Here is a 26,087-nt window from a genome sequence, read left to right on the forward strand (position 1 = left end):
ACAGTATCTTACATAGATTGCTGAATAACAGAAATATAGTATACCTTTTATAAATGATTTGATAAATAGCAAATTAAATAACATCTGACTGATGGTATTCAACTAACTCTGACTATCTTTCAGGGTATGGATGCCAAGTCCAAAAAGCTTTCCTCTCACATATACTATCTCAGAGAGGAAATAAATATAAGAACTACCACTATCTCCTCCCCACACCTTCATGGCACATGTAAAATTTATATAAAAAAACTCTTGAAATTGCTTTGCACTGTTTTAGTATAAATAGGTTAGAAGCAGCATGCTTCTTCCAGGAAAAAAGGGACACTGGTGAGAAGTTGAATAAAACGTGGCTTACACCCAGACAGAACATTCCTTTGTTAAACTTAGTTATACAACAGTAGTAAAATAGCAAAAGATTTGAGTTTTTAGGAGGGGATTACTACTTTAGCCTGAGCTCTCTGGCAAATTTTAAAGTAATATTTTCCTGACTTTTAAAATAATTCTCTCCCCCCAAAGCTGTGAGAAAGATCTGCACAAACGAAGAAACTTACCTACTGAATATGCAGGAAAGACAGTAAACCCTCCTATTCACTAAGTGCTATTAAAGCCATAAAAATCAAACAAAGTGAAGAGATATGGAACAGGATTTTTTCCCTCCAATCTCTTTCTGCTAGTGGTCTAGGTGTTTCTTGTAACACTAAAGTAGAGAAATTTTCAGCAAAGTGCAACAACTTGACAGGGCCCCTATAAGCATCAAATATGGAAAGTTACATCCATGAGACACTCCTGTGGTAATCATTCCTCAGCTGTAGTCCATTAAATTCTAGAAACTCACATTTAGGACTCTACAGGAAGAATACTTCTGAAAATGAAGATAAAGATGTTCAAAAGAATCATAAAAACAAACAATTCTAAGTACCATTATTAACAAGTTTAAAGCGCTAGATTTCTTTTATGTAATTCCAAACTAATTTGGAATTTTCATATTCCTTCAAATAATCCTTTAAAGCCTAAAGATAAAAAAAATCCAAGCAGCTTTCCATTTTACACATGAATCTGCAAGTACACAAGAACCAGGCAGAGGAAAAGACAGGCTAGTGAAGGAGAAATAGAGCTTAAGAATAGGTATGCAGAGTTGGAAAATGAAGAAGGGGCTCAGCAGGTAGTCACTGAAGGTGGAAGGGCAAGGAAGACGAGAAGAGCGGCTAGTCCTATAGGAAAAGGGGAAGAGTTAATGGACATTACACCAAATATGAGCCCCAGAAGGATACAGGATGGGTTAAAGAGGATTAAAAGGGAGAATAGGAATGGAAAGAACTTGCAGGCAGAGGGAACAGGGGATAGACTGGAGAATAGCACCATCACTAGGAAAAGACAGGTCTATGTGATTGGGGACTCTTTACTGAGAAGAATAAATAGGCCTGTAACCAGAGCTGATCCAGAGAATAGGAGGGTGTGCTGTCTTCCAGGTGCTAAGATACGGGATGTAGACCTGAGGTTGAAAAGGATTCTGAAGGGAGCGGGAAAGAATCCCCTAATTATCCTTCATGTGGGAACAAATGATACGGCTAGATTCTCACTGGAAAGTATTAAGGGAGACTATGCTAGGCTGGGGAAAACGCTTAAGGAAATCGAGGCTCAGGTGATCTTTAGTGGGATTCTGCCTGTTCCTAGAGAAGGGCAACAAAGGTGTGACAAGATTATGACTATCAACAGATGGCTTAGGCAGTGGTGCTATAAGGAGGGCTTTGGGATGTATGGCCACTGGGAGGCATTCATGGACAGAGGACAGTTCTCTCGGGATGGACTTCATCTGAGTAGGGAAGGAAATAGACTTCTAGGACGGAGGCTGGCACAACTGATTAAGACAGCTTTAAACTAGGAATTAGGGAGAGATGGTTGGGAGATGTCCAGGTAATCTCCATGCCAGAATTTAGCATTGAGAGGAAAGAAAATGGACACAGAGTGGACACAGCCGTGGGTAGGAGGAAGGGCAGTGTAGATACAAGTCTAATACGTTATACTCGTAGTAAAATGACCGTGCCTAATAGGGTACAGAATGTGAGTGAGGCCAAACAGCAAAAATTAAGATGTTTGTACACCAATGCGAGGAGCCTAGGTAACAAAATGGAGGAACTAGAGCTACTGGTGCAGAAAGTGAAACCAGATATTATAGGGATAACAGAAACATGGTGGAATAGTAGTCATGACTGGACTACAGGTATTAAAGGGTATGCGCTGTTTAGGAAAGACTGAAATAAAGGTAAAGGTGGTGGAGTAGCATTGTATATCAATGATGAGATAGACTGTAAAGAAATAAGAAGCGATGAAATGGATATGACTTGAGTCTGTCTGGGCAAAAATTAAATTGGGGAAGAAAACTATTAGAGCCTCCCCTGGGATAGTGCTTGGGGTGTGCTATAGACTGCCGGGATCTAATTTGGATATGGATAGAGCCCTTTTTAATGTTTTTAATAAAGTAAATACGAATGGAAACTGTGTGATCATGAAGAAAAGGAGTACTTGTGGCACCTTAGAGACTAACGAATTTATTTGAGCATGAGCTTTCGTGAGCTTCATCTGATGAAGTGAGCTGTAGCTCACGAAAGCTCATGCTCAAATAAATTCGTTAGTCTCTAAGGTGCCACAAGTACTCCTTTTCTTTTTGCGAATACAGACTAACACGGCTGTTCCTCTGAAACCTGTGTGATCATGGGAGACTAACTTCCCAGATATAGACTGGAGGACAAGTGCTAGTAATAATAATAGGGCTCAGATTTTCCTAGATGCGATAGCTGATGGATTCCTTCAGCAAGTAGTTGCTGAACCAACTAGAGGGGATGCCATTTTAGATTTGGTTTTGGTGAGTAGTGAGGACCTCATAGAAGAAATGGTTGTAGGGGATAATCTTGGCTCAAGTGATCATGAGCTAATTCAGTTCAAACTGAACGGAAAGATTAATAAAAATAAATCTGCAGCTAGGGTTTTTGATTTCAAAAGGGCTGACTTTCAAAAATTAAGGAAATTAGTTAGGGAAGTGGATTGGACTGAAGAATTTATGGATCTAAAGGTAGAGGAGGCCTGGGATTATTTTAAATCAAAGCTGCAGAAGCTATCGGAAGCCTGCATCCCAAGAAAGGGGAAAAAATTCATAGGCAGGAGTTGTAGACCAAGCTGGATGAGTATGCATTTCAGAAAGGTGATTAAGAAAAAGCAGAAAGCATACAGGGAGTGGAAGATGGGAGGGATCAGCAAGGAAAGCTACCTTATTGAGGTCAGAACATGTAGAGATAAAGTGAGACAGGCTAAAAGTCAAGTAGAGTTGGACCTTGCAAAGGGAATTAAAACCAATAGTAAAAGGTTCTATAGTCATATAAATAAGAAGGAAACAAAGAAAGAAGAAGTGGGACCGCTAAACACTGAGGATGGAGTGGAGGTCAAGGATAATCTAGGCATGGCCCAATATCTAAACAAATACTTTGCCTCAGTCTTTAATAAGACTAAAGAGGATCTTAGGGATAATGGTAGCATGACAAATGGGAATGAGGATATGGAGGTAGACATTACCATATTTGAGGTAGAAGCGAAACTCAAACAGCTTAATGTGACTAAATCGGGGGGCCCAGATAATCTTCATCCAAGAATATTAAAGGAATTGGCACAAGAAATTGCAAGCCCATTAGCAAGAATTTTTAATGAATCTGTAAACTCAGGGGTTGTACCGTATGATTGGAGAATTGCTGACATAGTTCCTATTTTTAAGAAAGGGAAAAAAAGTGATCAGGGTAATTATAGGCCTGTTAGTTTGACATCTGTAGTATGCAAGATCTTGGAAAAAATTTTGAAGGAGAAGGTAGTTAAGGACATTGAAGTCAATGGTAAATGGGACAAAATGGTTTTAAAAGGTAGATCGTGCCACACCAACCTGATCTCCTCCTTTGAGAAAGTTACAGATTTTTTAGACAAAGGAAACGCAGTGGATCTAATTTACCTAGATTTCAGTAAGGCATTTGATACCGTGCCACATGGGGAATTATTAGTTAAATTGGATAAGATGGGGATCAATAGGAAAATTGAAAGGTGGATAAGGAATTGGTTAAAGGGGAGACTACAACGGGTCCTACTGAAAGGTGAACTGTCAGGCTGGAGGGAGGTTACCAGTGGAGTTCCTCAAGGATCGGTTTTGGGACCAATCTTAATCTTTTTATTACTGACCTTGGCACAAAAAGTGGGAGTGTGCTAATAAAGTTTGCGGATGATACAAAGCTGGGAGGTATTGCCAATTTAGCGACAGACCGGGATATCATACAGGAGGATCTGGATGACCTTGTAAACTGGAGTAACAGTAATAGGATGAAATTTAATAGTGAGAAGCATAACGTCATGCATTTAGGGAGTAATAACAAGAATTTTAGTTATAAGCTAGGGACGCATCAATTAGAAGTAACAGAGGAGGATAAGGACCTTGGAATATTCGTTGATCATAGGATGACTACGAGCTGCCAATGTGATATGGCTGTGAAAAAAGCTAATGCGGTCTTGGGATGCATCAGGAGAGGTATTTCCAGTAGGGATAAGGAGGTTTTAGTACCATTATACAAGGCACTGGTGAGACCTCACCTGGAATACTGTGTGCAGTTCTGGTCTCCCATGTTTAAGAAGGATGAATTCAAACTGGAACAGGTACAGAGAAGGGCTACTCGGATGATCCGAGGAATGGAAAACTTGTCTTATGAAAGGAGACTTAGGGAGCTTGGCTTGTTTAGCCTAACTAAAGGAAGGTTGAGGGGAGATATGATTGCTCTCTATAAATGTATCAGAGGGATACATACCAGAGAGGGAGAGGAATTATTTAAGCTCAGTACCAATGTGGACATAAGAACAAATGGATATAAACTGGCCACTAGGAAATTTAGACTAGAAATTAGACGAAGGTTTTTAACCATCAGAGGAGTGAAGTTTTGGAATAGCCTTCCAAGGGAAGCAGTGGGGTCAAAAGATCTATCTGGCTTTAAGATTAAACTTGATAAGTTTATGGAGGAGATGGTATGATGGGATAACATGGTTTTGGTAATTAAATATTCATGGTAAATAGGCCCAATGGCCTGTGATGGGCTATTAGATGGGGTGGGATCTGAGTTACCCAGGAAAGAGTTTTCTGTAGTATCTGGCTGATGAATCTTGCCCATATGCTCGGGATTTAGCTGATTGCCATATTTGGGGTCGGGAAGGAATTTTCCTCCAGGACAGATTGGAAGAGGCCCTGGAGGTTTTTCGCCTTCGTAGCATGGGGCACGGGTCACTTGCTGGAGGATTCTCTGCTCCTTGAAGTCTTTAAACTACAATTTGAGGACTTCAATAGCACAGATATAGGTGTGAGGGTTTTTTTTGTAGGAGTGGTGGGTGAAATTCTGTGGCCTGCGTTGTGCAGGAGGTCAGACTAGATGATCATAATGGTCCCTTCTGACTTAAATATCTATGAATCTATGAATCTCCATCTTACCTTTGATGTGCTCTTCCGAAAGCTTGGCACGGAGTTGTTCAAGATCTAGACAATGTTTCTTTTTTAATTCCTCAATTTCTGAAATATATCTGTCTGAGAGATCCATCTTCATCTTCATCAGGTCCTCCTTATATTGGAGTGCAAGGGAAGATCTTAAGGAGTCTAGTTCATGTCTGTGTTTTTCCTCCAATTGTAGTCGCAAACAAGTAAATTCTTCCTGCAGAAAACACACATTCAGAATGGAGACGGATACCTTTATCTTTCAGATAATTAGGCTAAAGAATTAATTTGACAGTAAGTACCCATAGCATACTGTAAACATACATCTGATGAAGTGAGCTGTAGCTCACGAAAGCTCATGCTCAAATAAATTGGTTAGTCTCTAAGGTGCTACAAGTACTCCTTTTCTTTTTGCAAATACAGACTAACACGGCTGTTACTCTGAAACCTGTAAACATACAAGTTCACTTACCAGTCTGCCTCCTCAAAATATTCTTGCTTCTACACCCACTTCTACCTCCTAAACTCTGGGAGTAGAGGGATCCCCAGAAGGCCTAACTCTGTTTATACAGCCATGCTACCACAAGGTAAAGTAGAGCTCCAGGAGCTGCCAGAGGATCTAGGAGAGTGGGAAATGCCTGTAGGCACCTGAATAGGGAGCTTGTCAAGGTTTTTGACACTAACATAGGAGAAGGAGACTGCTTATACTATCGTTTGTATTACCATAGCACCTAGAAGCCTTACTCTTGGACCAGGACCCCTTTGTAGCACTCAGCCAGGAGCCACACAGGGGAAAGGACTTCCTAAGCTCCATGGCAACTCTTGAAACACTTATTTCTTAAGCAGCAAGTAAACAAAAAAGCCAAGATAATGCATCAAAAACATCCTTTGTTCACTTATTTTCTCAAGTTGTATAGTTTTGTTTAAGATAATACCTTCTAGTATACTTGGTAAAAACAACAAAACAATAGTAATACAAGACCTCAGAATAGCACCTGCTATGAAAACCATGCTAAGAGGTGTGAAGCATCGGTCATGTTTTTGTGGACATTTTAAAATGTGCACTATAATTTTTGTTAAAATTGACATTTCACCTTGTGCTGCTCCAGTTGCTGAGTTAGTTGGTCAAGCGTATCCCTTCTCTCTTTTTCACTTGCCTCTTCGAAAAGTGTGACCGAGGAGCTGAGCAGAGAAAAGGAATTTAGAAAATTAACTTGAAGACTCACTATAAAATATAGAATTAGAAGAATGTATTGATTCTTAAGATATTAGAGTATAGGTATGTACAGACCAGAATCTAGTCAAACACTCCTGAATAACCATTTCAACAAGAAACTGTCTGCATCCATTACTAACTTCCATCCTGGGGTTTCTGACCTCCCACCACCAATCCAAATACACACACAAAGCCTAAAGTCTTTTCTAGGAAAGGAAAGTTGAGTGTGTTTTGTCACAGATGAGATTAAAGAAAAAAACAGTCATCACCTGATATCTAAAGGCTGATCTTGACTAATCTCTGACTCCAACAAAGAGTATTCCTTTAATTCTTGCAGCCTCTGATGCAGCAGAGTTAATTCTTCTCTGTAGTTTTCTTCAGCTGCCCCTAGTTTCTCTTCAAAGTAAATTCTCAGTTGTTCCAACTCAGTTTCATGTTCGCTTCTTCTCTGCTGCCGCTGCTGTTCAAAGTCTTGCTTTAAACGTTCTATTTCATCCACATGTGATGTGCGAGCCAGAAGCTGTTCTTTTAACTCTGAGTAGAAGATGGAAAAAACAGCAATACCTTTAACCTTGTTTTTAATCCAAAAAAAAAAACACACACACTTTGGACTCCATCATAGATCCTATGAAGATGAACCATATTTTGGATGGGGAGAAAAGCACAGAACCCAACAGGCAGCATCAGGAGTCATACCTTCAAAGACATAATGCCAATGCCTCAACATTTTTTGGGAGGGTTAGCAGAGCAGGTCTTGCTACACCTTACACTGAGTACAAATTAAGGGGTGAGGGAGCAGAGAAAACATAGCCATGTCCCCATTTACCCCACTCTTAGACCTCGTCTGCACCTAAAAGGTTAGACTGATCGAGTAACATCATTCAGGACTGAGAAAAAAATTGCACCATGGATGATGTAGTTAGGTCAACCTAACCCCAACTGTAGCTGCAGGTAGGTCAACAGAAGCATCTTCCATCGACCTATCTTCCTCCTCTCAAAAGGGAGAATTACCTACATTGACAGGAAAACCACTTCTGTCCCTTAGTAAGTGTCCACACTACAACGCTACAGCTGTGCACAGCAGCATTTGTGTTGCACACATACCCCCAGTATTCTGCACCAAAAAATTAAAAATTCTGTGCCAAAAAAGTAAAAAATTCTGCACACATTTTAAAATTCTGCAAAGTTCTACATATTTTGTCAAAACAAACACAATATAATCACACCATTTTCAATTATTGCTGACAAGTATTTTGAAATAAATTACCAAAATAATTAAAAATGGTCTGATTATATTGTTATTATGTTACTATGTTATTTTGACAAATAAATATGCAGAACTTTGCAGAATTTTAAATTTTTAATTTTTTTGGTGCAGAATTCCCTCGAGAGAATCAGGGTTCTGTGTTGAGCAATCTGGGTGCAGGCAGTTTGGTGAGGGGTTCGGTTGCAAGGGGAATCTGGATGCACAGGGGTTCGGTGTGGGGTTCTGGGTGCATGGAGAATTGGACTCTGCAGGGGAGACCAGATGAAGGTGGTTAGGATTCAGTGGGGGTTGGTAGGGTTGGGGGTGGGGTGCAGCAGATTGGGGCTCAGGGGGCTCTCAATGCAGGGGGTGAGGCTCAGCAGAGTGGAGGTTCGGGGGGGGGATTCTCGGTGTGTGGGTGGAGGGAGGGGTCATTGTAAGGGGAGCTGCTCCCCATCTGCCCAACCCACCCGCATCCAACTCCCACCGCTGAGCCAACTCCCTCCCTGCACCTGGAACCCCCACCCCACCAAGCCTCACCCCCCTTCACCCTGACCACCCCTGCCCTCCCGCGGTGCAGAGCTTCCTGAAGCCAGGAGAAGTTTCTGGGGGTTGATTTGACCCAGCCCCGGCTGCTCTGTGCAGGGAGAATTTAGTCTCTGTTGTCCTCCTCCCCCCACCCGGCCCCCCTGGCCCAGCCAGGACTAATGTCCCTGGCCCACCAGAACCTTCCCAGACCCTCCCCCCCATGATTTACCTCTCCCCCAGCTGCAAGAACAGAGGCATCTGACCTGCTGGGGAGGAGCACTGGTGCAGCGTCTCTTTGCTTCCCCACAGACACCATTTTCTATCGAAAGTAAAGACAATCTGTGTGGGGGCATTTGTCTGCTGCACCGTAGTGGTGCAGAATTCCCCCAAGAGTACTCCAGAAACTACACCTCTTGAAGTGAGTAAGCACTGCAGTCAGTCAGCCAGCCCATCTCCCTTCCTTTGTGCTCTTCAATGCTGGGAATGGTTACGGAGAGGCAGTGTGACCTAGTGGATGGAGCACTGGACTGGGATTCAGGAGACCTGGGTTCTATTCCCAGCTCTGCACTAGCTCAGTGTGTGACCTTTGGTTAAGTCAATTTCCCTCTGTGTGCCGCTGTTTTCCCATCTGTAAAAGGGGGATAATGATTCTGATGACTTTTGCCAAGCATTTTTTGATCTACTGATGTCAAGCATTATATAAGAGCTAGGGATGATAATGATGCAGAGTCCTGCAATGGGGGTTGAACCCTGCACCTTCTAATGCTCCCATGCAGCAGGAATAAGAAGAATTACTGTAACTGCTTTGAACTAAATTGATTTACCCCAGAAACAGCCTTCCTAGCACAAACTACTTTGAAAAATGTAAATCCAACAATTAAACTTAAATATAATCTTGTCAAAGGACTTGCTTTGCTGATAGATTGGCAAAGTGTGGACAACCCCCCCCTCCCCCCGGATCATGTAAAAATGTTAGAATGCAATGGTTCTGTTGAGTACACAGTGGTCAGGATTCTGGTCACCTAGAAAGATAGGATAAACTGGCTTAACCCTTGTGAAGGATAACAGTCTTCAATCAATTACAGTTCTTGTAGGAAGCCAAGAGAATAGTAGATGAAGGAGACTCATAGGTTTCTGTATACATGAACTTTCAGAAGGGCTTTGTTGAAGTGCCTCACTAGCGGCTGTGATAACTAGGAACTGGTAAAGAGGTAGAAAACAAAAGGACAGATTAGTCGTGGGATGCATCATGGGTCAGTAGGAGGACCAACTAATTAGAAGAGGGAGCGAACATCAATGAGGCAAAGTTGCAGACAATTATTCACATTACTCAAGAACATAATTTCAGAGGGACCTACGAAAGCTAGATATCGGGAAACAGGGCTTATGGAATTCAGTATGTACTGGAAGGAATAATTAGAACTCTAACCAAATGCTGATGTATTCTAAAATACAGCTGTCTACTCAGGAAGAAAATATGGGTGCCCCTGTGGACAGCTCAATGTGCTGTGAGAGGGGGCCGGAAAAGGACTATCTGAGAAAAGAATACCAAGGGAGGAAAAATAACTTTTGAAGTGGTAATGAGAGTGGCCCATTTCAGGCAGCTGACAAGAAGGTGTGAGTAACAGTAGGTGAAAATTAGTATTGGGGAAATTAGGTTTAGGTTTTGTAATGACCCAACCTCTCCCAGTCTTTATTCAGGCCTAATTTGATGGTGTCCAGTTTGCAAATTAATTCCAATTCTGCAGTTTCACACTGGAGTCTGTTTCTGAAGTTTTTTTTGTTGAAGAATTGCCACTTTTAGGTGTGTTATTGAGTGACCAGGAAGACTGAAGTGTTCTCCGACTGGTTTTTGAATGTTATGATTCCTGATGTCAGATTTGTGTCCATTTATTCTTTTGCGTAGAGACTGACTGGTTTGGCCAATGTAGATTGGGAGAACAAGGGGATTGTGGGGGCATTCCTCCTCCCTCCCAGTGGATCTTCTAGGGATGAAAGGACTAAGCATTAAAATGACCACCTGAATACTAGTGAATCCCTTTAATTTTAAGATGTAATTCCAGAATCCTTGTCCACCTCAATTCAAATCTACTAGAAAACCCTATTTCAGCTTCAGAACTAATCTAACCTATGCCTTTGTTCAGATTTTAAAGGGGGCCAAGATCAGGGTAATGATAAACAGCCAAATGACAAGTATTATAGATGGGCAGTAGGGATTACTGCCATCAATATTTCGTGTTGATTTAGATCTTTAAAAACCCTCCACATATCGTACGTAATACTAGTTTGTCATAACCATGTGTTCCTATTGCTGCTATCCTCTTCCTCCCTCACCTTCATTTGTTTGTTACACCACATTGCAGCTCATCTTAAATTTGATTTTAAGATTTAAGGGACATGGGCTGTATTTTACTACCTGTTTGTAAACTGTCAAACACTACGGGTCCTCTGGTTCCTAATGCAACATAGACAGGTAATAGCAGTGGCAGTGACAGTAGCAGTGATGACAGCTCAGCTGCAACTTCAACTTTGGCACAGATACCACCACACCATAATCTGATACAATACGACTGTAGGGCATCTCTGCCTTCATACTTCAGGACAAATTATAAACCAGCAGAACAGGACTGAAACTTTTCCCATAGGCATGGTATTGCCTACTTGAGCGTTTTAAACCTTATTCTGAAGCATCTAGTACTGGCCAGAAACCGAATTAAATGGACCATTTGTCCAATCCTGTGTGACAACTCCTGCTGTATGCTCCTGTGACTGAATGCCTGTTCAATACGTTTTGTTAAAAATTGTTTCACACGCAGTGTTGTTCTATGTGAGCTAAGGCAAGAACCGTAACGTGTTTCTACCATACCACTTAGCTCCTGTCGACTTGCTCGTGTGCTATCAAGCTGAGACCAAAGCTGTTTGATTTCTTCTTGTGATCGAGTTTTTAATTCTTCATATGTGGCCTGAAGTTTCTCCATCTACAAAAGATGCATTAAGAATTTGTTTGTTTTGTTTTGTTTCAATAGCTGCCTATTTTCATGTCTTAGGAACAGTTAAGCTGCTCATGGGGGGAATGCTATAGTACCAAGGCTTGTGGAGACACTGAAAGACCTAACTCCTCTACGAATATCCCTCTAATTGAGACAAATGAGGGAGCCACCTGTTTGTCATGCCACTTAGGTCATGACTTGTTCTCCACATTCATAGTCTCACCAAACAACTGAGAAAAATATAGGAATCAGTAACTGAAACTATATTAAATAAGAACTAAGGGAAAGATTTGATTAAATTGCAGGAAGTGCCACATTAGTAGATCTAGCGATGTGTTACACAGAGTTAAATCCAGCTTAAAAAAACCTGTGAATACTAATCTAATATTGATTTGGGCTTCATGCCCTTAATTTTGGTATAAAAAAAACAAAACAAAACAAAAAAACAACTTACATCATGCTACATTTCCCCTTAAAAAAAATCTAAATTTTAAATACAGAAGAATGGCACACATTATTTAACAACACTTGTGGCTCCTAAATACTATGCCACTAACCTAATTCATACCAAACATTCAAAACAAAAAAATCTTATTAACCTCCTGCCGCATCTCCTGTTCTCTTTCCTGGCTTTTCCTTTTCAGGTTTTCTAGACATTGGTCATGTTCCGTCTGCAGCTGTTCACAGAGTTTTGGAATTGCCATCTGGTGTTCATTCTCCAGATTTTTACATTTCACTACAAAACAAAGTTAGTGCTGTTATATTATTAGATTAGACTTTTTTTTTTTTTGGTGAACTACCTAATGCAACATCAGTTTTGTGACGAATTAAAGCACAAAACTATGAATCCAGGCCAACAAGCTAACAGGTTAGCTAACTGTAAGTTTAAGGCATTCTCTATCTAGGTTAATAACTGAAAGGGCCGTTACAACCTTGTGAAAGGAACCAACTGGCGAGCTCAGTACAGTACTTATACCACAGTAATCAGCACGCTAAGAACTTTAACAGTAAAGAAATGCAGCAGGTGGAAACTTGGTATTTCCACACAGAGCCTTATGGTCCACTGTGTGCAATGCCATCAACAGGTGGTGAGGTCCTCAGGGAGGACACCAGAGGTGGCTACCTGAAGATGAAACATATGTAAGAGACAATGCCATAATAAACAGCAGCAGCCTTAAATGCACAGGGAACACATTTCTCCAGAGAACCTCCCATTCACAATGTTGCTGGCAGCCAGGACTCAAAAGGCAAGGAGAAATAGTTGGCCATGGGACGGGAAAGCACTTCTGCTACCAACATAAACAGTTGCAGAAAAAGGAAGGGAGATAAGGACAGATGCACTCACCTCAAACAGAAAGGAGCACTTGAAAGATTCAGGGCAGCTGGAGTACTCCCACCATCTAAGTGAGCTCTCCCTAAGCAAAATGGACCTGCCACCTGCTTCTCCTCAACGGACCTTTGCTCTGCCACAGAGAGGAAACCCTGCCTGCAAGTCACTCCCATCCAGCCACAATGCAGTAACAGAAATGATTCTGTCACATACAGATAGCTGGACTCTGCACTCTGGGGGAACAAGTAAAGAATCAACAGGAGACTGGATAGGAAGAAACTCATAGGTGACTTCCTTCACAGCAGCCAGAGGACTGCTAGCAGAATAGCAAAAGTATCCAATGCTATACATGGGTAACAGGATGGAACTTATATCTCAGGGCTGGTGTTGCTGCATGCCAGCCGGCACAAAGTTCCCCATTGCCAGTTACCCTGAAGCCAGCTTTCCATTTATTTGCAATAGTTGCCATTTCCCCTGCCTCTCACGTATTAGGTACCTCAGAGAACATATGGCTCCCAAACCAACTGGCCAGCTCTCCCTGCTTCACTTCATGTAAGCACAGTGCAGGAGGTACTGGGTGCCAAGTTCTCCACAGGATAAATTCTTTGTACTCCTCAGGCTGCTGCTATATAAGGCAGTGGGCCTATTATATTCTCGGAAGGCACCAGCCTCTGATGCTGCTGCCAGCTATGCCTCCTGCTGATAGAATTCTCCAAAGGCAAGGGCTTCAGGAGCCCCTCACACTCACATTTCAGACTCCTAAAAGCAACAAAAATTTTCACACATGTGGTCATTTATTCATCCTGGCCCTCACTTTTCTGAGTAATGAGGCTTTCAGTTACTCTGCTGTTTAAGGAAGGTAACTTTTGAGACAATTATTTTAAAGAATTGCCAAAATCTGTCATACATCCATATTGTTAAGATCCAAACAGGAGTCTGGCTGTTCAGAATACTATCTGGAAATCTTTAAATCAGGCAAAACACTCACTGAAATTAGTGGAAGTTTTGCCTAATTAAGAGACTCACAGACTATCATAGACTTTAATGTCAGAAGGAACCATCATGATCATCTAGTCCAGGGGATCTCAAACTTCACTGCAACCCCCATCTGACAACAAAAATTATGACACGACCCCAAGAGGGTGGACGACAGCCTGAGTTCACCTGAGCTCCGCCACCCTGGACAGGGGGTCAAAGCCCAAGCCCAAGGGCTTCAGCCTCAGGCAGGGGGGTCTGTAACCTGAGCCCTGCCACCCAGGGCTGAAGCTCTCGGGCTTCAGCTTCAGCCCCAGGTAGTGGGGCTTGGGTTTCAGCTTTGGCCCCAAGCCCCAGCAAGTCTAAGCCAACCCTGGCAACCCCATTAAAATGGGATCGCAACCCACTTTGGGGTCCCAACCCACAGTTTGAGAATGGCTACTCTAGTCTGACCTGTTGCACCTCACAGGCCATAGAACCTCAACCACCCACTCCTGTAATAGACCCATAATCTCTGGCTGAATTTCTGAAGTCCTCAAATTTTGATTTAAGGACTTCTAACTACAGAGAATCTGCAATTTACTCTAAATCAAAACCACAAATGACTCGTGCCCCACGCTGAAGGATTCGGCCCTCAATTGACAGCAAAATTGTAGCTTGCAGTCTTGTTGTAGCTATGTTGGTCCCAGGATGAGAGAGTGGGTGAGATATCTTTTATTGGACAAACTTCTACAAATTGTAGGCACTTGCATTTTCTGATATTTGTGGGGAAAATGCATTCTAGGTTTTCACCTTAAGTTTGCTACAATTACAACTACACATTAATATAAAGACTGATAAGCTACATTGGATAAAGTAGTCACTTTGTAATTGCTAATTTCTGAACAATTATGCATCATTGGCATGGTTCTAACTGCAAATGTTAAAACTGAAAAATTATTGCTGTTTTATATGCACTGTACAACTCCTAAAGTTACTCTAGCCAGCTTTGAATCCCTCACGATAAATATCTTGCAACAAAGCTAATACTTTCCAAAACATAACACTTACTTTCCGCCTGCTCTTTTTTAAGAGATAGACTCTTCAGCTCTTCTTTAACTCTTTCTAGTTCCAATTTCAGAGTTTTCTGCAGTTCACCCATTTCAGTCTGATGTTTTTCAGATAGCTCCTCACGGATGTTTTTTAAACATGTTTCAGTCTTCAGTGCACAGTCTCCTTTAAGAGTCTAACAGAACAGGATAGGTGCATTAGTAAAGCAGTTAAGAGTAATATTTTACTGCTTCTTTTTATTTTATATTGCATTTATTTGCCCTTTCAAAAATGTTATAATAGAAAAGGGAAGAGATCATGGCAGCTTTGATTTACAGTACAGTTTTATCTTGTCCAGTATACAGTATGGAACTTATACCTCCAGGGTCTGGATGTGTTTCTTTTCCATTTCCAATTCTATTTTCTTCCTCTCATCTGCAAAATAAAATTCTGTTTACTAAACAAACTAGTAAGAAACAATTGGGTCTAATGACATTTTAAAATATGGAAAGACCTACTTTATTTTAATCACCACATTCAAGGCTTGAATTAGGAGGCACATAGCAGTATGATGTACCACCACCTCTCTCACGACTGCTCTCTTATATGCCAGAGTGTCAGCTCTTATTTTACAGGAATAAGTGTCTAGCTTGTTTCAGTTGCAAAGAAAACCATGGAGATGTAAATTTAGTGCAACTGGTCCAGCAATGTTTGCCCAAGTCCGCAGAGAGCATGACACCATTAGAGAGGTGTAAAGTGCCCCATTCATTTACGTAGTGTTAACTTAGATGCCCAATAATAACATTTCAGATGCCAACTTTGTTAACTACTTCACTGTGCAAAGAATGCAAGAAAGAGGCGGAAGAATCATATTGCTAAATTCTGCACAAATTTACTGGAAGTGGCATCTTATTTTAACCAGAGGGGGGTGGGCTTGGGAGTGTAATCCCATTTATATGTTCCTAATCAAAAAGGAGCTCAGCAGAGGACACAGATATATGTAAACTTCACTTGGGGGGAGGGGCAGCCCAAGGAGTTCAAAGAACTTTCATGATCATATTTTGAATGTCTACATGATGCAGTGCAAGAGGCAGACTGAGGTCTTAAGTGGACAGAGCTTATTTTGCCAGCAGAACTTGGGAGAGAACACTTATTGTCCCCCCTCAGTTCTACCCCTGATCAAAATAATATTTCAAGCTTCTACTCACATGTCATTAGCCTAAAAAACAAGCATCATGTGTGTGGAAGGGAAATGGAAACATTCTTTATCTTCCTTTTACTATCTAGCAGCCAGAGCCACTACATAGCTAACAGAAAAGGAGTACTTGTGGCACCTTAGAGACTAACCAATTTATTTGAGCATAAGCTTTCGTGAGCTACAAGTGAGCTGTAGCTCACGAAAGCTTATGCTCAAATAAATTGGTTAGTCTCTAAGGTGCCACAAGTACTCCTTTTCTTTTTGTGAATACAGACTAACACGGCTGTTACTCTGATACATAGCTAACGTTTCCATCACAAATTTGATTTCAACCCTTGCGCCCGCCACCTCCCCCTCTGAAATTGTAGTGTATAAAAATGTGCTGAGAGATTTTTTTCTAGCAAATTCTAAGTAAATCTGGAACACTTTATCTAATTTATCACATAATTGAATTTTTAAAATAGAGTTCAGAGTCTTAAAAATCTAAAAAAGAGAAATAGTTTACTGAACTCATCTAGTAGAGATCTAGTGCATAGGACCAAAGTTTAATTGATAAAACCAATTTAAAGAGCTATATACATTTTAAATATCATTATCAGAATGGGTCAGTGGAAGTTGCAAAGCTAATTTCGGCTCATCAGTAGCTCCAGAGACAGGAGCAGAAGCAGGAGGCAGCAAATAGTGAGAAAAAGTATCTCACTTTCAGAGTCTCCGACACAGAGCATGGGGGACGAACGATGATGCTATTTTTTTGGATCACTACCTGAAGGCCGCTTTTCCCCCAAGCTCTCTCTACCCCCTCCTCCCAACCACATACCATTCCTCAGCTCTTTGCATAGCATCTCCTACAGTCTAAAGGAAAAGAGGAAGAGAAACTGGAGAAAACAGAGGGCTTAAAGGGAGGATACTGGATGATTTTCCCTTCCCTCCTTCATGCTGGCCTCCTGAAGTCTCCAGCAAGTGAGACCCAACAGCAAACCTGAAGAGGATTGTCAGCATCCTTTCACCACCACTTTCAGCAGTCTTAGCATCAAAGGCTGAGGAACAAGCTTAGGCTTGTTAAAGATTAAAAAAGAGTCCTAAGGCTCAGCAGCTGACCACCACTAGTCTCGTAAGCTTCACATGGGGATGGGAGTCCTAGCAAGCAGCTACAGCCAAAAGAGGCACTTCTCAGCAGAACTACCCTAAGACACACACACGGGGGGGGGGGGGGGGGGGGGGGGGGGGGTGGGTGGGTGAGAGTGAGAGACATGTTATGCAAACTTTTCCTAAAGAAGAAATCAATATTTCTCTCACTCTGCCCAATGAAGACACACTTGTCCCCAAACAAGTCTCCTGCATCATCTATACCCAAAAAACAATTGAGGACAGGGCATAGACTTCAATCCTGACACAGTGAAATTCCACAATGCAGAAGTCTCCCTTCACCATAAGCATAAGGGACCACTTCATTGAACTGAGAGAGAAAGAAATCAGCTTCCTCAATATTCTCTGATGGCACCTGTAGGCCTCAGCTGTTTCCACGAATTGAGACAGCTGCCTATTGGCTCTCAAACAAATTGTCATTGCCGTTCAAAGAAGGCAATGACTTGCTCAAGGAGTTATCACCTGTGTCAAGAAACACCAGAGTGGCATGTAGAAGCACAAAGAGCAAAACCTAATGCAATTTCAGCAATTCCAAGTCTAGCTGATTATCTCAATGGTGTTGAAACAGTCCTGTAGAATCTTTTACCAAACCTATGCCACCAAGGGCGGTGCTGATACAGATTCGTAACTCATCTGGGACTCTTGACTCTGGCTCTCCAGCTGAAGCTTTCAATACCTTCCAGGTAGACTTCTCACTTAATTTCCAGGTATTGGGAGGTGAAGCCAGGAGAATTTTCAGGTACTTGCTCCAAAAAAAACAACAATGAACCTGGTGCTGACTCAATGTAAGGCAAAAGCTTATGGGGTACAACTGGTAACAGCAGCTGGCACCAACCAAAGTCTGATCCAGAGCAAAGCATACGAGTTGAAATTCAAAGTCAAAGATGGCCTGCTAAACCTAGGGTTGTGATTTCAATCCTTGACGGGGCCATTTAGGGATCTGGGGGAAAAATTGGGGATTGGTCCTGCTTTGAGCAGGGGGTTGGACTAGATGACCTCCTGAGGTCCCTTCCAACCCTGATATTCTATGATTCTATACAGATAATCCTAATACTAAGAGTCAGAACACCAAGAGTTTCAGAAGTAAATATTGAAGAGGACAGATGACTGAAGAACCAGTTGTTTAAAAGTATATTTCTGGGAGAATAAAGGTTGACAAGATGACAAAATGTGATGCAGCAATCTAGGAGGTCGTCTTCTCTGAAGATGTTTAGAAAGAAAGAAACTGCTGATTGACTGGAACACCAGTCTATAGGGATGACATAAGATGATCATGCTGGAACCAATGAGTTTAGAAACCTAAGTTTGGAGAAGGCCTTCAACCTACGAATGGGCAACTATCACAGCTATAAGAAAAGGAGTACTTGTGGCACCTTAGAGACTAACCAATTTATTTGAGCATGAGCTTTCGTGAGCTACAGCTCACTTCATCGGATGCATATCGTGGAAACTGCAGCAGACTTTATATACACACAGAGTATAAGTCTGCTGCAGTTTCCACGATATGCATCCAATGAAGTGAGCTGTAGCTCACGAAAGCTCATGCTCAAATAAATTGGTTAGTCTCTAAGGTGCCACAAGTCCTCCTTTTCTTTTGGCGAATACAGACTAACACGGCTTTTACTCTGAAACCTATCACAGCTATATCTTTCAGACTAGCAGCCGTGTTAGTCTGTATTCGCCAAAAGAAAAGGAGTACTAGTGGCACCTTAGAGACTAAGTAGAGTGGAAATCTATAAATTGGTTAGTCTCTAAGGTGCCACTAGCTATATCTTTGGAGATCAAGTCATTCTCTCTTGCAAAGGGCGTTATAACTGAGGCAGGCCTAAATCCCTTGAACATATAATGCCTAACCCTGTTCCTACTGCAGTCAATGCCAGTTTTCACAGATTTCAACAGGGACAAGGACAGGCCATAGGACAGACAAAAAGAGGCTATGTTTACACTATGGGGAATATAGTGGTCCAGCTACGGGACTGTAGCTCCACTGTCATAGCCCCATAGTGTAGATGCAGAAATGAGGTTTTTGTGTAGCTGTAAGAACACTACCTTCCTAACTGACAGTAGCTGTGTCGATCATTCTTCAAGTCAGCCTGGCTGCATCTACAACAGGGGTAAGGTTGGCATAGCTATGATGCTCAGGTGTGTGGATTTTTCACATCCCTGAGCTTCATAGTAATGCCAACGTAAATTTTAAGTGTAGACCAGGCCTGAGAATCTCCCCATCAGAAATTGTGTGGCAATCAAATGCTCAGCAGTTGCATGATCAGCCCCCTAAGTTCCAAGTTCATAATACCTAGTTCTTGTTGATATTTCAGTGCAATTTCTTCTTTTTCCTTCAGATTTTGTTCTTTAATATGCTCCAACTCAAACTGATGTCGGCTCTGTAGAATTGCTACTTCCTGAGCACGCTTATCATTGAGCATCTCCCGTAACTCCACAAGAGCAGTTTCCTTCTCTTTTCTCAAGTTAGACTGCATCAACTCCAGCTGGGATGTGTGCATATTAGACAAACTTAGTCGTAAACCTTCCAACTCGAGATTGTGCAGTGTCTATAGTGGGAAGGGGAAAAACATGGTTTAAATGAAATATATTACCATTTTTCTATACCAGTTTCAATTATATACACACCTCTATATTTATTGCTAGTCTGTTATTTTCATATAAAACATATTTATGGCTGGAAGTGGAATAGCAGAAAAACTAGATTCTAGATCTGATCTAGCTTGCAGAAGCTTTTTATTAATGAGTACAGTCTTTACTATCTCTCCTTCCAGTAGTAAAGTCTGTTTGATATTGTATCCAAACTGTTTGCATTTTCCTCCTCTTAAGTTTATCTACTGATAGAGCATGCCTGCCAGCAACCTGCCTCCCTGCAGCATCTTCAGAAAGTTATGATATGTGAAAAGGAAACTGCAAAAATACACATTATTATTGTCTATAGCATTGCTGCAAATTTCCACTTTTATCCTTTGAGTCCATCACAGTGCATCATAACTCACAAAGCTGTCACTGGCTATCATTTGATATTACAGTAGAGTGAATGACCAATATCTGAAGTGTTGAAATAGAAACAATGATGTAAATATACATTACTCTTGTGCTGCTCACCGATTCAGTTCTGAACTATCAGTTAGCAGTAGGAGCAACTAAGCTTTACAACGGATTATAAAGTTTCCATTCTACATATATACAAATACATATAGCCAATATTTAGGGATTAGACAAAAAATAATTGTATCCTATGTATTTCTAGAATGAAAGGGTGTTTTAAAATGGATTAAATATTTAGAGAGAAGGGAATTTAGGCCCTCAACCTGCCAAACATCATCAATGGGGCTACTCACATACGTATAATTATATTTGCATGTAACAGCTTGCAAGATCAGGGCCTCCACTTGTAAATTCAAGTAATGTTACAATCTTATCTGATACAGCGTCAATAAATATGTAACAATTAAAAGGTCCATGGACTCTTTAGAGGGATATTTGGAGTATTTTTTAATATTTAAATTCAGAGCTTACCTAGTGTGAACTCAATAACAAACTGTAAAACCCATGACAAGGGATGTGACACTCTGACAAAAATACACTCAGTATACACATTGCAGTAAAGTTGTGTGATGGATTACCTTCATGCGATTCATAAGACCACGATGAAGCAAGACTAAGTTTCAGTTTGATTTTCCGCCATACTTTACAATTCCCAATACTGCAGCACATACAACTGCTATTCCATATTTCTAGGGGTCTAGCAACACTAGACAAAGGGTAAAACATTACCTTGCACTAGAACCTTTTTCCTTTGCATGTTAGGTTTGCACAAAAATGCATATCTAGTGATTAGAACACCAAAAAAGCATATTAGGTTCTTATTCTTTGCCTGCCTCTCTCCATTCCGGGAAGTTACTGCAGATCCTTATTTATATTTATGAAGATACGCAAGCTTCTTCCCTTCACAAATTTTGTCAATTTTCTAAAGAATAAGTGGTAAGGTTGAGGACATTGGAGACCCTTCCATAGCAGGTGGTATCTGCAGTCCTTTTAGCGTAACACTCCCTACTGATTCTTCAAATGTAGTCTTTAAAATAACACAAGGCATTCCTCCAAAGACTGCTTATTTTGTTAGAAAAGAGGCTCCTCTTTGCAAGCGAATTAACTGTAAATTGTGACAGCTAGGAAATTTGCCTAAATAATTACTGTGTATACATACTGTACCTGTGACTGGAGCTGAGCATGCTGCATCTCTGTTTTATGTGTACCTTCCATTTGTTGCTGAAGTTCATCCAACAGTTGCTGCTGTTTCTTAATTAGTTCCGCACGTAGTTCTTTCATTTCATCTTCATGTTTAATAATTAGTTCAGCAATTTCACGATCATGTTCTCGTTCATGAACCTGGAGAGAAGAACACGGTGATGCTCTGTACCTCGGGGGAACACCCTACACCCCCAGGTTCATCTTTATAAAATGATTGTGTGGTATGCAATGCAAAGTTTGTCATGTTGAGTGTCTTCAGAAGGCTCATGATGCACTACTGAGCATTCTTGTTACAGTAATATTATAGGTTATAATTTCATGTATGTAGTTAGGAGGCTGAAAACGTATCCACATGGCCCAAAACAAGCCCAGGCAAAATCTCTCCAAGAGCAGAGACACAGTTCACACCTCATCAGAGCAGGTATGGGACAAACCCAGCCCAGCCTCACAGGAACAAAGGATGCTAGCCTAGGCAGCAACAGAAGAATCTGTTAGACTCTCGAGGGAGTCACCCCCCTGCCTTTGGTCAGTTTGGAACTGCGATGAGGTAAAGCTCACCTGACTGTTAAAGGGGGGGGGCAAAGTCAAGAGGGAAGAAAGGACATGATAAAAGGAAGAGACATTTGCCATGCTCTTCCTCTATCTTCCACCTACATCTACAGACACCACACCAAGCGACTGAAGCGCTGATCAAAGGGTAGAGCCTGGCTGAAGAGCAACCAGCCAGCCTGGGTTAGAAGTATCTACGTTTGTAAGGACATTGAAAGTGTTAAAATCAACTTAGAATGCGTTTTGCTTTTATTTCATTTGACCAAATCTGACTTATGTTTTGACTTATAATCACTTAAAATCTATCTTTATAGTTAATAAATATATTTGTTTATTCTACCTGAAGCAGTGCGTTTGATTTGAAGTGTGTTAGAGGCTCCCCTTGGGATAACAGGCCTGATACATATCAATTTCTTTGTTAAATTGACAAACTCATAGAAGCTTGCAACGTCCAGCGAGCATAACTGTACAATGCAAGACGGAGGTTCCTAGGGTTGTGTCTGGGACTGGAGGTATTGCCTAGTATCATTCAGTTGCACAATCCAAGGAGTAGCTTACATGCCAGAGGCTGTGTGTGAACAGCCCAGGAGTGGGGGTTCTCACAGCAGAGCAGGGTAAGGCTGGCTCCCAGAGTCAAGGATTGGAGTGACCTAGCAGATCACCAGTCTGGATAAAACCAGAGGGGAACGTCACAAACACAGCACAGAATTTTTACTGCATTGTGGACATTTTACACTTTTGTCCTTCCAGCATTAACAAGCCATTAGGACAGTAGTCTCAAAGTCAACAAAACTAACTATACTCTTGCAAAAACCCAACTGATTTTCCGCCTCTGAAGAAATCATTTCATTTTGACTGAATACAACTGGACATGCAGCATCTTTCAAAATAAAAAAAAAAAAAAAAAAAGCCTGTTACAAAAAATACCTTTTTAATTAATCCAATCTGTTCTTTTCGTTCCGCCTCCAAGTTCTGCTGTTTTTCCACCTTCCCTTTTATTTCTGCATTTAACTCTTCTATCTGAAAAGAATGATGACATTTTTTGAAACTACCATTTACCAAGCATTCAGAAATACAAATCCTTGTGTCATTATCAGAGCTACCTACCTCTTCCTGGTGTACCAGATTCATTTTTCTTGTTTCAGAAAGATGCTGAGATTCCGTTTTACTAATTTCCTCTTCATAATGTCTCCTCATCTCAGACTGTACCTCCTGTATGGCTTGTGCAGATTTCTGCACAGTTTCCTGAAGGTGATTCTCCAGTTCCACCTGAACCTTCTTCAAATGAGCCACTTCCTCAGTCAGTTTGTTTTCTTTCTCAGTGTATTCCATTTTTTTGGCCTGCATTTCAATATTAAGTTTCTGGAGTTCCAAGTTACTGGATTTCAATTTCTCCTCAAATTCCACTCTTTCACACTCCAGTGCTTTTTCATAGTTTTTCGTTTTCATATTCAGATCGTGTATATTTTTTTCAAGATTCTTTTCCAGAGCTTTTTCTGCTTTTATTAGATTCTGCTCTACAGTACACAATCTTTCTTGTAAGGTTATATTCTCCTTAAGTGTGAGTGTTAAACTTTGTTCTTTATTATTGATTTCAGCTTTGAGAGCCTCCTGTTCTTTCAGTAATGTCTCTTCTAATATGGTTTTCTGACCAAGAAGTTCGGCCATAGTCTGGTTTTTGGCCTTCTGGGCATCAAGCTGGGCTTGCATTTGATCCCTTTGGCTTTGCAAAGCAGCTAGTTGACGTCCAAAAAGGGACTGTACCTCACTCGTTACTGAATCAGAGGCAGTTTTCTGCTCTTGAACTTCTTTTACTAATTGCTCCTGAGCCCTCAATTGCATCATCAATGTTTCTCTTTCCTGCTTGAAGTCCTTTATCATCTCCTGCCAAGTATGTGACTTTGAAGCCTTTATTCCAAGCCCTAATTCTTCAATACAAACTGTTAGATCTCTGTCTTCACCCTGCTTTTCCAGAAAGTTTATTTTGTTTTCAAGCTCTTTCTCCTTCTTTTCTTTTTGATCAAGTTCTTCTTCACAACGAACCCGTGCTTCTCGCTCCTTATTCAGTTCTAAATGTGTAATGGAAAGTTCAGCTGTTGCTTTTTCCCATTTTTCAAGAGCTTCTTGGGTCTCCTGATAGGATTTGTTCAGTGCTGACTCTTTTTCACTGAGCTCCTTAAATAGCTTAACACATCTCTCCATCAAGCCAGCTCTCTCTTCATCCTTCACCTCCTTACAGTCACTTACTTCACTTTGCAGCAAGGAATCACCTGACAAATATGAAGCAAAAGCCTCAGCTTCCAGCTCAGTTTCATCAGAAGTCCCTTGCAGTACACTGCTAATACACTTTTGTTCATCAGGGCTAAACATTAACTTATCTGCTGCAGAGTCCATGTTGGATTCTAAAATGATGTTACTATCTAGCACAAATCTATCCTCTTCAGTATCAAGAAGTTCAGAATTGTCTAATATGTATGACTGCTCCTGTCTCTCAGTGGAGACAAGATATTTCGTTAATATGTCAGCATCTTCTATGAAAGATCCTAGTTCTACCATATTTTCTTCAGACGTGTTATCGGCTTCATAACTTTTATGGTCCTTCGCTGCTTTGACCATCTTTAGATTTTTCTTTGTGTCTTCTAATTCAGCTTTAAAAGAGTCCACTCGCAAGCCATGTTGGAACTCTAGTTCTTCACGAACTAACTGTATTTCACCTTCATGCTGGCATAATTTATTCTGCATCTTCTCAAGCTCTGCTTTCTGTGATGCTGACACCTCCTGTAACAATTTTTCCTCCTGCTCTAACTTTTTTAGCTTCAAATTATAGACAGTTATTTCTTCATCGTGCTTATGCTTTAAATCTTTGTTATTTTTTGTCTCAAGGAGCAGCTTTTCACTTAATTCCTGGATGAAGGAGTTGAGCTTTTGGATCTCATCATTCAAATATTCCTTTTCTTGTTTAGATTCCTGTGCTTCCTTAGCCTGTTTTTCTGCATTAGTAAGCTGTAATTTGAGGTCTTCTACTAAATCCTTATACCTCAGCTCAATCTCAGACCTCTCTCTCTGAAAATCCTCCATTTGATTTTTAAGTTGCTTGCACAAGTTTTCTCTATGAATTTCAGACTCATGCAGTTTATTATTTAAATCAATAATTATTGCATTTAAATTCTGAAAATCTTCATCAGAATTCAAAGCAGAGAGTTCTCTTTTTATCTGCTCATGTTCATTTTTATATTTTTTATTCATCTCTTCTTCACAATCCTCCTTAACTCTTACTATCTCTTTTCTGTAACACTCTTCCAAACCAGTCCTCAAATCTTGCAACTGTCTACAAATATCCCTTTTGTGATTTGCTTTCAATTCTTCAATATATTCCTGTTCTTTCATCTTGGCTGAAGCAATTTCATTTTTTAACTCCATTATCTCTGTGTCCCGGAGAGAAAGTGTGTGTTGTAGGAGAGATAAATTAGACCTTTCTGATGTCACTATATCTTGAAGACCTTTAATTGTTTCTTCTTTTTCTCCTATATCGTTGTACATCTGTTGCATTGTATTATTCAGATTCTCTTCCTTCTGTGCAAGCAGACTCTCTTTATCTTTGGTATTCTTAAAAATAAAATATTACACATGAACTAAACACCCTGCTATTTCCATTTCTTTGAAAATTCCAGTTTAACATTCTCCTCCCTTCCCTTCCACAAGAATTTTTTTTCCCCTTAAGTGGAGGGCTTGCTGATTTGTCTATGCCAAGAAGAAAGCTCGCCCTTGAGAGTGTGAGGACTTACACCATTGATTTATGGTGTGTTTAAAGGAAATGTGTCCACTTTTAAACTATATTTTAAAATCACAATTCCACAGTATTAGGATGAATGCATATTAGTGACTGTGGTTCCACAGTACACTAACTTTTAAAAACAGATTTTTTTCTCAATGTCACAACAGGCAAGTGTGAACATTGCACAGGTGTTTTAACTGTGCATCATCATATCTGGGTTTCTTGTATGACCTCAGTTGAATTTCTTGGTTTAGAATGCTTATTTCGGGGGTATTTACAACATTCTTGTAATTCTCTCCTGACCCCCAAATCACTGATGTGTATTCTCAGCCTTCAATGCAATTT

General features: G+C 40.8%; 1 protein-coding gene across 8 annotated transcripts in view; it reads right to left on the reverse strand.

The window, feature by feature from the left end:
• The window catches only part of PCNT (pericentrin), a 239,033-nt gene that overhangs the window by 146,563 nt on the left and 66,383 nt on the right, over positions 1 to 26,087 (reverse strand). For all 8 annotated transcript variants that reach the window (XM_048869001.2, XM_048868996.2, XM_075118197.1 and 5 more), the window contains 11 exons: positions 23,075 to 25,573; positions 22,895 to 22,987; positions 21,380 to 21,556; positions 19,458 to 19,713; positions 15,197 to 15,252; positions 14,839 to 15,013; positions 12,083 to 12,219; positions 11,360 to 11,471; positions 6,989 to 7,253; positions 6,598 to 6,685; positions 5,504 to 5,720 (listed from right to left, as the gene is read on the reverse strand). In XM_048869001.2, coding sequence (XP_048724958.2) covers positions 5,504 to 5,720; positions 6,598 to 6,685; positions 6,989 to 7,253; positions 11,360 to 11,471; positions 12,083 to 12,219; positions 14,839 to 15,013; positions 15,197 to 15,252; positions 19,458 to 19,713; positions 21,380 to 21,556; positions 22,895 to 22,987; positions 23,075 to 25,573 — 4,075 coding nt within the window. The remainder of the gene's footprint in view (positions 1 to 5,503; positions 5,721 to 6,597; positions 6,686 to 6,988; positions 7,254 to 11,359; positions 11,472 to 12,082; positions 12,220 to 14,838; positions 15,014 to 15,196; positions 15,253 to 19,457; positions 19,714 to 21,379; positions 21,557 to 22,894; positions 22,988 to 23,074; positions 25,574 to 26,087) is intronic.

This window comes from Caretta caretta, chromosome 11 (assembly GCF_965140235.1).
Source record: "Caretta caretta isolate rCarCar2 chromosome 11, rCarCar1.hap1, whole genome shotgun sequence".
In the NCBI taxonomy this organism is placed as follows: Eukaryota; Metazoa; Chordata; order Testudines; family Cheloniidae; genus Caretta; species Caretta caretta.